General features: G+C 40.0%; 2 protein-coding genes across 11 annotated transcripts; one reads left to right on the forward strand and one right to left on the reverse strand.

The window, feature by feature from the left end:
- Positions 1–3994: 3994 nt before the first annotated feature.
- Positions 3995–10654, forward strand: nfe2 (nuclear factor, erythroid 2). 2 transcript variants are annotated; one of them, XM_061736087.1, is made up of 4 exons: positions 3995–4181; positions 5818–5896; positions 6017–6154; positions 8864–10654. In XM_061736087.1, exons 2-4 carry the CDS (start codon positions 5849–5851, stop codon positions 10118–10120), a joined length of 1443 nt encoding a protein of 480 aa, XP_061592071.1. In that variant the 5' UTR covers positions 3995–4181; positions 5818–5848; the 3' UTR covers positions 10121–10654. The 2 variants fall into 2 exon arrangements, with proteins under 2 accessions (XP_061592071.1, XP_061592072.1); XM_061736088.1 differs by lacking the exon at positions 3995–4181 and adding an exon at positions 5684–5739.
- On the reverse strand, positions 10202–14652 carry LOC133457158 (heterogeneous nuclear ribonucleoprotein A3 homolog 2-like). 9 transcript variants are annotated; one of them, XR_009783842.1, is made up of 12 exons: positions 14539–14652; positions 13909–14025; positions 12896–13042; positions 12577–12787; positions 12339–12485; positions 12121–12207; positions 11887–12036; positions 11675–11809; positions 11490–11586; positions 10683–11331; positions 10386–10441; positions 10202–10302 (listed from the first exon to the last, which is right to left on the reverse strand). XR_009783842.1 is itself a non-coding variant. In XM_061736092.1 (10 exons), exons 1-9 carry the CDS (start codon positions 14548–14550, stop codon positions 11501–11503), a joined length of 1089 nt encoding a protein of 362 aa, XP_061592076.1. In that variant the 5' UTR covers positions 14551–14652; the 3' UTR covers positions 10202–11331; positions 11490–11500. The 9 variants fall into 9 exon arrangements, 4 of the variants coding, with proteins under 4 accessions (XP_061592076.1, XP_061592077.1, XP_061592075.1 ...); XR_009783844.1 differs by lacking the exon at positions 10683–11331 and having other exon boundaries at positions 11490–11580; XR_009783843.1 differs by lacking the exon at positions 10683–11331.
- Positions 14653–15740: the final 1088 nt, after the last annotated feature.

The following is a 15740-nucleotide window of genomic DNA, read 5'->3' on the forward strand; positions in this document are numbered from 1 at the left end:
TTAAGACCATTACTCCCGTCTTTCCCTCTTTGCACGCCTTAATACTCCAGATGAGCAAATTGTGACCTTTTATAGAGGTCTGTACACCTGCTGATTATTAATTCATGAAGGACAGACGATCAACAGCCGCTGGCCACAACTCACCCTCTCAAATTCCTCTTTTATAAGCTTTACTTATTCATCTCAAACTTGTATTATCTGTATTTTTGTTGTGATCACTCCGAACAAAGGGGGTAACTTAGTATTGTCCATAGGACTTTTTTTTTTCTTTTAGGCTGCATTTTTGTTAAAAACATGATGACACAGTGGAAAGATCACCTGTTGCTGTTCATCTGAGTATATTTGTGTAATAAGACCAAGTAAGATCAAAATTAAGTTGATGGTGTTTTTACACACAAACACACAGAAAAAGGCATGGGATAGAGAGAAAGAATATTAACCTTCACACATCTAGTTGTTATTTTAATGATAATTATGACTATTTGGAAAAAGGAACCCCTCATGACAAAACATGTTTTTATTTTTAATTAATTGTACGCCTAAATATTAATGTACATTTTCTGTAAATGAAGAATGATTTGTCATCTTCATAAAAATTCTTCCAAGCAAGAATAAGAATCATTTTCTAGGAGCTACCGATGAGAGCAGAAGGTTTTTACTGCACCTTATATCACGAGGTAAATCTCACAAATATATAAAAAAAATAGACATGATTAGCATAGATAGAAGTACAATGTGAAACTATGGGTTGCTACCCTCTCCCCGTCTTATGGCATCAACCACAACAGTTAGCAGTTCCCTTCCTTAGAACCAAAAGCTCATTTTATCAGCATTAAGCAGAACTTCCGCTACCCAACATCCTCCTTCCCTCGCATGGTCTCTCTGTGCCTGTGTTTCTAACAAGCTTTTACATTTAAAGTAACAAACGCATAAGCCTAATCTTACGTATATATGATCACCGTCACACAAAGTTTTGCACAATATTCAGTAACTTTAAAAGAAAAGAAAAAAAACATTCTGTATTTCAGTGTTTTATTTGTAAACTGGAGGAGGGTTGTGGCTGGAGGGCGGTGGTGTATATTTATGTGTGCATGTGTGTGGTGGGTCAAATAAAAGCTATCGGAAAATAATCCAGAAGCGCAATGGTGTTGCAAAATGTTATCATAATCTTGACATCTTGAGATAAGCGGACGCCTTATTGTGACATTCAGAAGAATGATGCTGCATGTTCAGGTTCCTTTTTTTCTTCAGGTCATGATAGTATGTGACCATCATGACAGACACTGCAGCGAGGAAGAGTGGAAATGATGTCCATGAATCCCAGTCGTGTCTGCGACATCTGCCTTCCAGGGGGATTATTTTGCATGCATTTCAAAACACACTGACTGGACATCTGACCATTCCCATCAGTGTTATTTTTATTACACACAATGAACTTTGAGAAAAGTGTCCTTGATTTCAGGTTAAGAATATCACAAATCACAAAGCGATAAATTGAACAAAAAAAAAAAATCCGATATCCTCTATTTTTTCCTTTCCCAGAAGCTGACTCCAAAAGTGCACAGTTGTGGATACCACAGCTCAGGGCAGACACTCATGTTGTTTGGTAGTGAGCTGGTTTTTCCACTCAGGTCTGATAAAGCTTTCTGGATCTTGAAAAAAAACCCAATGGCCACAATTACTCCATCTTTAATGGACACGGTGAATGCCACAGAAATATGACATCACGTGTAGATGGGGTGTGGGACAGGAAACAAATATCCATGAAATTACTGACAAATGAGTGATAAAACTGCCTTGCATGAGAGTCAGGCGTTTTCTAAAGGATTTTAAGCCTAAGTGAGTGTAACGTGTGCTGTTTCCAGCTAGCGTGCCCCCTCCATTTTTGAATTAGAGTTGTTTGTAGCGCTGAGTGCAGAAGAAGTAAACTGTGACAGGCCTGAGGGGTTCGGGCAGGCTCGAAAGCAAAGATGTCAAAGACTAATTGAAGCAAACAAACACCAACTGGGAACGTGGGCGTCGACCTGGGAACTGTGTCCAGATTTAAAACCACTGTGGTTGCAGTAATAACAGGCTGTACTTTGGCATGTTGTGGTAGTGGTTGAGTCAGGGGCTGGGTGCTAGGAACTCGGGTCGGGAAGTCCCTTCTTTGATTCCTGGTAGACAATCACCTTTCTTGACTTTGTCAGCCACCTACTTTTTCCATCTAAAAACAAGACAGAGAAAGCATTGTGATTTATGTCTTCGTGGGATACAGTATTATAACTGTTCTACAATATTCATGTTCTTTAAGTATGTTCAGCCTTACTGAAAGTATTAAATGCAGCTGTAAAATTTATTTTTACTTCGATCTGGTCAGTTTTCAGAACAAACATTTACATTACATTACCACAAACATATTATCCCCATGTTCTTGGATAAACTCCTAATGTTTCCATGAATAACAGCATCAAGGGTTCATAAATACCTTAAATTAAGCATTACCATTGAATGTGAAGCGTAATGTTTCTGATATTCAATTATACCATTTTTTGTTATTCTAAGACGTTGTTGGTTAATTCCACTGCTACGACTGGAGTCAAAATGAGGTCAACTTTACCCACTTTTAGATGACCGTATACCATAAAAGTATTATTAGGTGCATAATATTAGTGGGCATTTTGTGTGTGTGTTTATGTGTGGCTATGGTTGGGTGGGTCTGGGTGTGGGTGTGGGTGTATGAGGTGCTGTGTTTCAGGAATTTGACTTAAATTTATAGATTTATTTATTTAGGAACATTTCTCTTGAACTCTATGCTTAATTTAATACATAGCTTCAATATTTTGACACAAAACATCTGTTTAAAATACAAATCACTTCAAAGTTCCTCTCTTTTTTTTTCAGAGAAAAAGTAAGTTATATACATTTTTATATGTACATGTATGTTATTGATATTCATAAAACATAGGTTAGTCTGTAATTATGTTGCAAGGATTTAAAAAATATATTTTTATAGATAGGCTTATCACTTGCCATAGCCACAGAAGCTGAGCTGCATAACAGATGCATATTTCAAAATATAAGCGAGCAATTTATGTAAATAATAACACTAAATTTATCAACTACGTGTCACATTTTAAACATAGTAAGGAGTCATATTTCATGCAATCAAGATCAGTCATAAAAGTTGTTAACTATCACATTTTAACACAATACTTTCCTCATGCTTTCTATAACAATAATTACACATACCTTCTGGGTTTTTTTTAAATCGGTGATTTGTTTGAAAGCTGTGGCACAATGGGACATTTCAGCAGCACACCCTCTGTGAGTTCACTGTTCACAGTGTTTCAGATCAGGGCAATGAGGGGATTTTTTTTGTGAGGGATCTTAATGGTCACTTGCTATGTAAGACACGCTCCCCTCCATTCTCCCCCTGCTCCTCTCTCTTCTCTGGCAGTTGCTCTGCCAGATAGAGGAACAATGTAGTCTTTCTTACCTGTCGGAGGGTGTACATTCCATCTCTGCGAAACCAAGTCTCAGTCTTGCCTCCAAGCCACCCCTGCTTGAACAGGGCCTTCGCTGCAACGCTGGCTCTGACTCTGACTCCAGGTGCTCCACATCACACTCCTTAGACTTTTCACTTAGGAGGACTCAAAAGGACATTGTACTTGTACGGTTTGGGCTAGGCAAAGTTTTTACTCAGTTTCAGCTGCTTAAATTGATCCTTTTATACATTTTTTGATAAGACAATTAGAACTGAAATTGCTTAATTTTTTTTTAAGATTTGTAAACATCTGCCTACTTCACTGTGGACTGACAGAATGATTACTGTGGTGTTTGCCAGACTACTGGTTTGTGGTTTGTCATGTGGGCAAAAGGGAAATTTGGAGGTTGGGGTGCAAGTGTGCTATTAAGGATACAATGGTGCAAAGAAAAAAATGGTGTGGGTGCTTTACAGGAAGACTGTGTTTGTCTGCACTGAGACATCCCATTTATGCCAGTGGCTGCATGTGAAGCCTGACGGAGAGAGGCAGAGCCGAACAAGACGCAGAGCAGGAGGCCTCATGTGTTTTACCTCTCGTGATCTATTTTCTTCTTCTCACTTCCAGGACTGTGCTTCACATCTTTTTGTTTAATTGTTATTTGTACTATTTTTTTTTTACTCAACATCTGTCGAAGATGCAGACAGTTTTACTCAGGTATGTCCATTTATATTCACATTTGTAAACTCTGTTGAGCTACCGAACATTATGATTAGACTGTTGGGGAAACTTGATAAACAGCTACTTTCAAGTAACATTCATCTCACAAAAGTATTTTTAGATGTTTTATATTACTGGATGTTCTCCGATGTTAATGACATTTCTAGACATTTAACTTTTGGTCAAAAAATAAATAAAGAAACCCAAATTTGAGTAATAACAACACACATTTCCTTCATTTTTAAACAAACAACACCACAAAAATTACAATTTTGTTATAATATCTTCACAGATTGATTTTACATTTGTACATATAGGTTTTGCTGAATTTAGTGCTGCTTATTGAAAGATATAAATGTTATAACCCTATTTGGGAGAATTGACAATCTACAAAGAAACTGATAGAAATTACAAAAGGAAAATATCTAGAATGGTTCTGCTTAAATAATAATACACATTAATGTACCTGTCATTTTGGTGGGGGCATTGCAGGTTGTTGTTTGTTTGTTTTTCCACTTAACAGTAAAAACAACAATAGCATTTAATAATTTCATATATATATATATATATATATATATATATATATATATATATATATATACATATATGAGAATCGTAATACATTTGCATGTTGCAAAAAAGACTTTCTCAGATCTGCTTTAGGTCAATTCATTATTAACCTCTTATACCTTAATAAGGTATAAAAGGATCTGTGGCACGTGAGTATAACGTTTTATTTTAAACTGTTTAAGCTTCAGAGGCATTTAAAAGCCATTAAACAATGGATAAACATGATTACACTTCTTTTTTTTGCTTTGCTTCGGCTTGTTCCACATATTTTATTGAAATATTGGGTTCTTTAGGTCCTTACAGTGCCACAGCAGTCATAAGTTACCCACAACATTATTATAGGAAGACTCAAACAATATTTTCATAATTTGTTTCTCTATTTTACTGCAAAAAAACAGAAACAGTGAGAGAGATGTTTATTAGGGACCAACTGCAGCCCTGCTCAGTTTCAGCTATAAACTTTGAGTACACTTGCAAACTACTTCAACGGATTCGGGTTATAAATCAAAAGCAAAGATAACACCGACTGTTTGCTCTAAATGCATGTGTCAGTATATCCACAGAGCAGTTACATTCGTGTCAAATGGACTGCAAGACTTTTACCAAGAAATTCTGAAAGAGAAGCAGAACAAGTCCAAACCTCAACGCTGTCTGCTTTTGTTAAAGTAACTTAACCATTAATGCAGACTTGTGAGCCAAAACTTCCCATGGCAGCCATCAGTCCCCCGTCTGTCTCTCAGAGCACGCTGTTTTCCCGCAGATTGTCTTATCAGGGTTTGGCATAGCTGCAGCCTGGAACAGCTGATGGGAGGAGTCAACTCAACTCAACTGAACCTTTTATGTGCTCCAAAAGAACCTTCAAAACACCCAAATAGTCACTTACTTAACACCAACTGGTCCACAGGACTACAGATGTGCGTGTGTGTATGTGTATGTATGTGTGTGTGCGAAGGCATGCTGTGACTTTGTCTAAAAGCAAGTGAATGTGAGTTTTGTTTGACCCTGCGTTATATTTCAGAGGTTACATACATTACAGTAACCGGTATTTCTGTGCTTCCACCAGGCTGATTTTTTGCAGCAAAAACCTCTCCTGAATGTGTTCAACAGCCAACTACATTCTCCCTTTGAGGAGAACCTGTGAGGTAGGTCCGTCAATAAGATGAGAGAACAAAATGCTCAGCGCACAATCAAGCCTGAAATAGATTCATGAAAGTTTTTCTTTTGATTAAATGTCAGCGATTGTTTGATTTTCCCACTATAAGGCAGTGGCTACTCCAGGACGGCTGTGTGGGGGAGTGTCCATGCCAACTAATTTCCCTGCAGTCAGGCCAAATGGACCGACACAGGACACAGAGATGGATGTGGCTTGGCAGGAGTTAATGGCCATCACAGAGTTACAGGTAACACACAGCACCAGCACACTTGGCATCTTCTGTTTTAATTACAAATGTACAGACTGGTCTAGTTATCAAACTTCAACAAGAGGCTTCTGAGAGTGGACATACGAATAACATAATAGTTACTGTATGTTGTCATACTGTTTTTGGAGACGCAGGCTGACACATGCACACAGAGACACAAGGACATCATTGTAAGCCATTTGTGTCGAACCATTAAAGTTGTAATTTAGAAAGAAAGCTTGAAGCAAACAACTTAACCAGAAAAAAAAAGTAAAAGAAAAACGGTAAAGCTTCAAAGTCAAAAAGCTTAAACTGACTTAAGAGGAGTCTCTAACGCTCTTACCCCAAGCTGTTCTTATCGACAGTAGTAGTGATGACAAAAGCATAAGGACAAAAAAATAAAAGCTATCATTTAATTTAAAAAAATCCTATGAGACTTTAAAAAAATATATAATTCCTATATTGCATTATAAAAACATTGCAAAGACATACTATATTAATTCAGACTTCTAAAACAAATAAGCATTTAAATTCATCATGACAACAACTAACAAGGATTATTAAGTATAATAAATAGTGCATAAACATATGAATAGCCTATACAGTACTACACATGGAGTTATGGTTAGTTATGATCAAGTGTAGAGACAAGCTAATGAAGAAAATGAAACATCGTCTGATGAAACTCCACATCTTCAGAGCAGAAGCCTGACGCAAAACAGACAGTTCACCGGGAAGACGTTGCATTATCAACAGTTTAGGTGGTTCTGCAAAGTTTTGATGTATAGTTTTATTATAAAACAGAGTGTTCTTCAAAGATTCATCAAGCAGAAATTATTACTCGCAAACTTCAGGAGATCTCAGTGTCCCGAGCATGCAAACCGGCATCTGGAGTAGACAGAGTTGTTTAAAAAGAGCGCTGCTGTTGACAGGTGAAGTTAAAACTGACCTCTGAAGCCACAATCACTGAAGGTGTATTTACAGTAAGACTAGCATTTGATGACTCTGGTCATTTAAGATTTACAGGAAAATGTTATATTTTGAGGATAGGATGGAAGGTGAAAGGGAAAAATGGAATCCAAATATTGCGACACTCCATGTCAGCCAAAACAGTGAGACTGAGAAGAGGCGTCAGCAACAAAAGTATAAGTAAGCGTTTTTAAAACAGTGCTTATTCTTCTCTGTATTTTACAGGTGATGCTTTTTTTACAAGAAAAAAGCAAACTGCATGCTCCAAGATTAACGCGTTGATGAATGTATATCACAGTGGAAAATTATTTTCAGAGTTGTCGTTTATGTTGTTTAAATAGCAGCTAAATAGTGTCCCTTGCTTAACATGTTGATCCCAATTGATACTGTGCAAATAACGATCAATAATGTACCTATTGAAAGGGTGTATGAAAATACATTTCTGGGAGTGATACTGGATCACAAAATCTGCTGGAAACCCCATATAAATCATATAAGAACAAAACTGACAAAGAGTGTAGCAATATTGGGGAGAACAAGATACATGCTGGATTATAAATCATTGCACATTCTGTATTCATCACTAGTATTACCATATCTGGATTATTGTGTGGAAGTTTGGGGCAACGCATATATAAGCAATTTACAACCGCTATTCAGAATGCAAAAAAAAGCAATCAGGATACTTCACAATGTGGGTTATAAGGATCACACAAACACACTGTTTTTAAAGTCGCATGTGTTGAAATTCTGGGACATTGTCAAACTAAAAACTCTACAAATCATATTCAAAGCGAGAACTGATTCACTTCCAGGCAATTTACAGAAAATGTTTTATGACAGGGAGGGGAGTTATAATTTAAGAGGAAAATATAATTTCAAAAAACAATGTTTTCATTCTAAAAGGAAAAGCATGTGTATCTCAGTTGTTGGAGTGGATCTATGGAATGGGTTGGGTGATGGGTTGAAGCAATGTACAAAAATAAATCAATTTAAAAAACGGTACAAAAAGGAAGTTCTGAGAAGTTATTTGGTTCAGGAGTTATGTTAAGGCAACATGGTGTTTGTTAGCTGGTTAGGTGCAAAGGCACAACCAATGGGAAAATCAGTAGCCTATTAGGTAATTGCAGCTATTTATTATTAATATTTATGTTTAATTTATGATAGAGGTAACAAAGGGGCAGGGTTAAAAAAGTTTTACTTCTACCTGCTCCTTTTCGGACACTGTTTTTTTTCTATTACGTTTTTGTTGCTTTTTTTTCTGTATGTTTTGAATTTGTTTTAAAATCTTATATTTTTTTATGTGTTCGAAATAAACAATTCAATCAAATGTGTGTGGGTGTGTATATATATATATATATATACACGCACGATAAACCTTACGAGTTGGGTGTGCCATCAGCTGTAATATGAACACAAAGTAAGGTGAGCTGGAATGATCTATTTGAGCGATGGCTGCATGAACAGATTAGGACGGGGGGCATGCTGGACTTTACTTCTGCCCCTCTCTGCTCTACAATAGCCATCTGTTTAAAAGTGAAACCAGATCACATCTTTGAAAGCCCCTCACAAGCTATGGGTGGCAGGCTGAAGTCAGGGAAAACACTGCACAATATCAAACGAGATACATTTTTCAGATATAGTCTCGGAATTTAACAGCTACTTTCAGTCGTTTTCAAAGCCGTTAGAGTGGTAAACTGTATCTACCTGCTTGTAAGGATTTTTTTTATATATTTACAGGAGTTTGAAGTCCCAAGTGAAGGTTCCTATGAAACAACACAGTGCCAAAGCATGAACCTTGCAGGAGAGTATGGAATGCCTGTGTCCCGGTCCGAGCCCGCCCCTGCTGCGTGTGGACTGAGCACCGTTGACACCTATGAGGGATGTTACGCTGAAGCAGCGCCCGCCTGCCATCGTCTGGAGAGTAACACAGAACCAATGTATGGAACCTCTGAAACTCAGATGAGCCAAAGAATGCTGCCCATGTCCTCTCATCCTCAGCTGTCTCTCATGAACATGTCAGGTACCAGCCAAGCGCACAGGAGGACCAACAGCGGTCTGTCTCAGGGCTCAAACCGGCACATGCTATGGACTACACTTGATCAAAGTGGACACGCTCGCTCAGCGGACGATCTTGAGTCTGACTCTGGTCTCTCTTTGGGGTCCAGTCCCCCACTGGCCTCCCCAGTCAACCCAGTTGGCAGCGCACCAGGTTACCAGAGCGCAGACGTAGCCATGACATACAGCGATGGAGAACCAGAGAGCATGGTCGAGCATGCCAGAAGGGCGCAGGTTCACTATTCAATGAACTACCAGTCTCAGGCTCCCTCATATTTACACTCAGGCCCACATACATCTTATTTTTCACCTCAGCCGAGTTTTTCTCACTCACAGCCTTGCCCTCTGACCTCTCGTGCAGCAAGGCAGCAGGGTCCAGCTCCTGCTCCAGTAAGCAACCTGTACAACGGTGCAATGACCAGCAGGGGGAGCTCACAGCACAAGTTCTCAAAACCACAAGGCGGCGTTTCTGCTGCTGCTGCTCCACTGAGCAGGGATGAGCGACGGGCCATGGCCCTGAAGATACCTTTCCCCATGGATAAAATCATCAACCTGCCCGTGGATGACTTCAATGAGCTCCTGACACAGTACACTCTGACGGATACTCAGCTCGCACTGGTCAGAGATATCAGACGGAGAGGGAAAAACAAAGTGGCAGCTCAGAACTGCAGGAAGAGGAAGCTGGAGAGCATCGTTCACCTTGAGAGAGAACTGGACCAGCTGCAGGCCCAAAGAGAGCACCTGGCACAGGAACGACACGACTTCCAGCGGAGCTTAACTTTTGCCAAATGTCGTCTAACGGACTTGTACGCGGAAGTGTTTTCACATTTACGAGATGAAGACGGACAGCCTTATTCAATAGATGAATATTCTCTGCAACAGACACCTGATGGCAAAGTGTATCTGGTTCCCCATACGATGGAAAGGAGAGACCATTGAAGTGTCACGTTCTGCATGTAATACTTGTTATTCATGTACCAATGAACTTGTGCTCTTCAAAATTACATAGACCACACCAGATTGTATCAAAAATACTTTATTAAAAAAAGGTTAAAAAAATGTTTATAAAAAAACCACTGCACGGCAGTTTTATGTTAAAAAATTAGCATATTTCAGCTGACCTGGGGGAAGAAAAAGAGAAATGTTAGTTTATATAAAAAAAGTTTTAATGAATAAATTGAAGAAAGAAAAAAAAAGTCTGTACCTGACTGAGCCATTGTCACTGAAATGATGTCAGTTTTGGAGACCTCTTGGCATTGCCTGGGGAGGAGTGGCACAATGTTAGTAATAAGTACTCAATAACGCTCGTCTAATAATGTGATTGCATGCAACATTACGTTGGACCTCAAAGAACAGTTACGGAGGCCTTCTTCTTGTCCCCATCAACATTGGCACAAGTCAAATTTTTAACAGTTACATCATTACTGTGCTACAAAACTCACTACCAGCTACATGGCAAAGCAAGATATACACTATCAGTAGTTGAGAAGTCTGGTCTTACCTACAGACAGCAGTTTAGCCTTTTGGTAGCTGCTGCCTGCTAGCCTCAGGCCTCTGTTCTCACTCTCCCCTGCTTCAATGATCCTGGCGGTGGTTTTGCTACTTCTCTCCCTCAGCTTGCTTCCATGGCTAGCCTCAAAGACTTTGCATGTAAGCTAGCATCCTCCAGATGATGTTTTGTGGACATCAGGTAACCAAGGGATGGATTCTTTCTGACGATGGTAGCATTTATGCACCACTCAAATATTGTAGAAACTGGATCCATATTTTGTAGAGAATCTAACAGTCAACCCTCCCTTACCCAGACCACTGAAGAAGCTACCAGGACGCATGTTTTTTTTATAAAAAAAAGAAAACTGAAAGGTGGTTTATTTCAGATTTGATGCAATTACAAATAAAAACCAGACTTGAATATAAACATAAAACGCTCATTGGAATGCTTACTTCCCAGACACATTTGTTAAAATAAAAACAGAAGACAAAAGGTTTAAATGAAGGCCCTCCATGATTTATCTACTGTACATCTCTTCTTGTAGCAGCTGTAACCTGCCACAACTGTTTGGCTGAGCAGATTTAGGAGGTAAACCTGCAGCTGCCCTGTCACTTCGCTTGCTCTCCTCTCCTTGCTCTCCTCTCCTAAGTACTCAGTCCTGTTGAACAATACGGAACAACATTGTTAACTGTGCACTGACTCCATTTGACCTGACATCCAGAGAGAATTTGTTCAATGTTATCTGCACTTAATGATTCCCTGCAATAAGAGTGATTTACAAGGAATATCAGCTCATGGATGCCTTAGCAAGCTTACCACGCCATATCTCAAAATCTCCCTGGACGGCCATAGCCGCCGCCGCCACCACCACCTCCATTGTTTGAGCCGCCTCCATAGCCACCTCCACCTCCTCCTGCAAGCAAAAAATAAAATATACGTCAGTAACAGTGCACGGCGCCAGTTAACACATTTGGTCCCATTGTCTCCGGGTCAAGATTTACCAAAGTTCCTGCCGCCACCACCGCCGCCGCCACCAAAGTTGTTCTTCATTGGCCCAAAGTTAGAAGCCTGGGGGTCATAGTGGCCCATGTTGTTGTAGTTACTGCCGCCACCGCCTCCTCCACCACCGCAGTTGCCTGGTAGAAGACAAACTTGTCAAACGACTGCATCAAAACACAAAAGCAAGAATTTCAACGCATCAAATCATCCTTACCATAGCCATTGCTATCATAACCATTTCCTCCTCCTCCCCCTCCTCCATATCCACCACCACCGCCGCCCCCACCTTGGTTGTAACCCTGGTTATAACCACGGTTCCCGCTGTTGTTGTATCCCCCAGGACCTCCGGGGCCACCTCCATAGCCTACAATGGAAAACAGATATGTATAACTTGCATACAGACAACTTTCAGACGGCAATCAGACATGTCTGTCACGTATTCACTTACCACCACCACCGCCGCCGCCGCCACCACCATCATTGCAATTGTAAGGACCATCTCCATATCTGCCCCCCCTGCCACCTGGAGAATATTCTGGTAAAAAAAAAAAGATTACATTTCACATTAACAAGAGCAGATTAATTTTCAATCAGCAAATTAAGCTGATTCTGAAGAGCACGTGGGCGGTTTTGATATTAATAAAATCACAACATCAATGCACATACCTTGATTGAAGCCCCTGTCATACTCGTATGGCCTTCCACCGCTGTTCCGACCTCCTCTCATTCCCATTCCTGCGGTCTGCATTTCCTGCTTGGTGAGGGCCTTCCTCACTTCACAGTTGTGAGAGTTTATTGTGTGATACTTCTGGACTGAAATTTAAAGAAGGGCGGAGGGAAAGGTGGTTAATAAAAACACATCAAGCCAAACACAGACTGATGAAATGCCAGCGCGGGTACTTACTAACAATCCTGTCAACCGAATCGTGATCATCAAAGGTGACAAAGGCGAAGCCCCTCTTCTTTCCCGTGTTACGGTCGGTCATGATATCAATCACCTCAATTTTACCGAACTGCTGGAAGTAATCCCGCAGGTGCGACTCTTCTGTGTCTTCTTTGATGCCTCCAACAAAGATCTTCTTCACTGTAATGTGTGCACCTGGGCGATTTGAGTCCTGCAACAGGGCCATACAGACATTATAAACATGGCGCTACATAAGAGTCAAAAACACCAGTGACTCAGATGACAACACTTAAAGCATAGCGTATTGCATTTTGTTTACCTCTCTGGAAACCGCACGTTTGGGTTCTACGACCCTTCCATCCACCTTGTGAGGACGTGCAGTCATGGCAGCATCAACTTCTTTTACTGACGAGTATGTGACGAAGCCGAAGCCCCTGGATCTCTTGCTGGTGGGATCCCTCATAACCTGGAACCAAATTTTAGTTTAGTTGCACATAATATACAACCGTTTTAAAAGTACAGACGAACAGTATGTAGGGGAAAAGGAAATGCAACAGAAAATGTGTGGGAGGAACCAAAAAACCCCATAAGGGCTTGTCGAGTGGTCATCTTATAATGAAACCAACAATATCTACAGAAATATCTAAAAGATAAAAAATCCTTTAATAGTCCCACAGAGGGGAAATTTCCAAACATAGGACAAGGAAAATACGCTAAATTACTAGAAATCAAAAACAGGAATCTAATGGGGGTGTTCAGAGAAGAGCTGGAAATGAATGGTTAAGCTTTGCTAACTTGGACTAGCAAAAATGTGTGTTCCAATAAAGAGGAACCTCTGAATCTAATTGAAAATTGGGGAAAAAGTAGACATGAAAAAGGTGGGATGGAGATTGTTTGCAGACCTAGTATTGAAGTGATGAATTGAAATAAAGACTGAAAACAGGTTGGAAGTAACTTGTGAATGGATTGATAGACAAAAAGACAAATCTGAAAAACATTTACAGCAAAAGTTGGGAGAATACTTGGGGATTGGAACAACGGGGTGGATCTAGTAAGTATTGGAAAATGTAACCATTTTGATGATGTTTTGCAAGATAAAGATACAGTTGAGGTTGCTCATGAAGGTACTTGTCCAAATGACAATTGCAACGTGAAATACAAGGATAAATCAAATTCACAGGTCAAGTCAGTTGCATCACAAAAAGAGCTAAACGTGGCCTGATTTATGGTCCTGCTTTAAAACGACGCAGACCCCACGCCGTAAGCTCTGCGTCGATTTATAGTCCTGCGTTAAATCGTAGGCTCGTAGGATTTATCAGCCTAAACACTCACCACGCAGTCTGTGAGGCTCCCCCATTGCTCGAAGTGAGCCCGCAGACTCTCGTCCGTCGTCTCGAAGCTCAGGCCTCCGATGAACAGCTTGCGGAGCTGCTCTGGCTCGCGGGGGACCTGCAGGACAAGACAAAGAACCCATAAACATCCGGATCTGCGGCGAAATGGGGCGCTAAAAAGTCGTGTCTGCCACGGGCATGTTCGCAACGATCACCCATATAGCATGCATTTAATAATCGCACCATGCATTAAAAAAATTCAAACAGGGAGGAGGAGGAGAAGACGCCGCCATTATCGCTTTGCAGATCAATCAAATGATGAATACGACCAAATCCTAAAAACGGGTGTATGCAGTAGATACCCTCTTGTATTGATTGTAAAACGATCTACTTGAGAACGAGTAAATGCAGAGGGGAAACTAAATGAAGTAGTAAACATCCAGCCCGGTGAACAAAAGGCCACGAGGCCCAGTGAGACACAAAATGGCGGCTTTACAATGCGGTCGCGCTGCGGCGGCTTCAGGTCCTAAACCAGCCTCACCGGGAAACCTATGATCTCCTACTACTAACTACTTTAACCATCGAGTAGTCGGTTAATGGCGAAGAAAGCGTTGCCGGATAAAACACTTACGTCTTTAGACATCTTGCAGGTTTATTCTGGATGCCTCGGGAACAACAGGCAGGGGGAGCGATCTGCGTCAGACGAGACGAGTCACCTACTCCACGCTGTAATAAATAGGAAAGGATACGCCCCTTCTGCGCTCCTATTGGTCAGCGGTTCCCGCTGCAGTGTGTCGTCACCGAGAAGTGGATTCTGATTGGTTCGTATCACGTCAATCAAAAAGAATATCCTATCAGGTCATGGCAGGGGTACCTCGTCAACACGTGAAAAAAAATCAAAATGTCTGTAAAGATACATTATATCCATATATATTGCTTCCAGGAATATTGCCGTTTTTATTTATATTATGGCACGGCGCAATATAAGTAAACACAGCACACATTGATTAGTTTAGCTGCATGAAAACGTCTATTAAGGAATTCCTTAGATTCCTTAGGAATCTCATGTATAATTTTATGGCAAGGCTGAATGACTCAAAAAATGAAATTATTATGGCTTCTTTAACCATGCCCAAAAAGAGCAGTACTAGGTTCTTTTCTAGTTTTTGGAGGCATTGGAGAGGGTGTTTGTATATTTTTTAGGTATGTTCTTATTCTGTCCTTTGTTGTTTTGTCTACTGTTGTTGTTGTCTCATTTATTGTATTTATATGGACCTATCTGAGTCTGAAATAAAGATTGAATTGTATATAACATAAGCAAAAACGTGTTTCAGGGGATGGACACAACAACGACCCAGTAACTCAAAAATACTTAACATTGCATACTACGCATACATGAATCCCCTAATATATGGATTTGGCATCAGGGCAAAAGGACCTCTCGATTCCAGGGTCCGGCATAAACAAACAAATTATATGTGATACTGGAATAAAAGTTAAGATAATAAGAATAAGAATCAGAATCATGTTTATTTGGCCAAGTCAGAATAGAATAGAAGACTTTATTTATCTCCCAGAGGAGAAATTCAGTCGTGCAGCAGCCAAAACACACACACTTTATACAAAAAAATGTAAAATAGAAATAACCAATAAGTACCGGTAGTTAAATAATAAAAAGAGCAATATAAAAAGTAGAAAGAGAGTATGTACAAGAGAGAAAAAAAATAGTAAACACCAAAAAAAATGGATAATATATACAAAAAATTTACAAAAATATTTTCAAAAATACTTGAGGTATTTGAGGTATTTGAGGTGGAATTTGAATCGGTTATT

The sequence above is a fragment of the Cololabis saira genome, chromosome 12 (genome assembly GCF_033807715.1).
Source record: "Cololabis saira isolate AMF1-May2022 chromosome 12, fColSai1.1, whole genome shotgun sequence".
Classification (NCBI taxonomy): domain Eukaryota; kingdom Metazoa; phylum Chordata; class Actinopteri; order Beloniformes; family Belonidae; genus Cololabis; species Cololabis saira.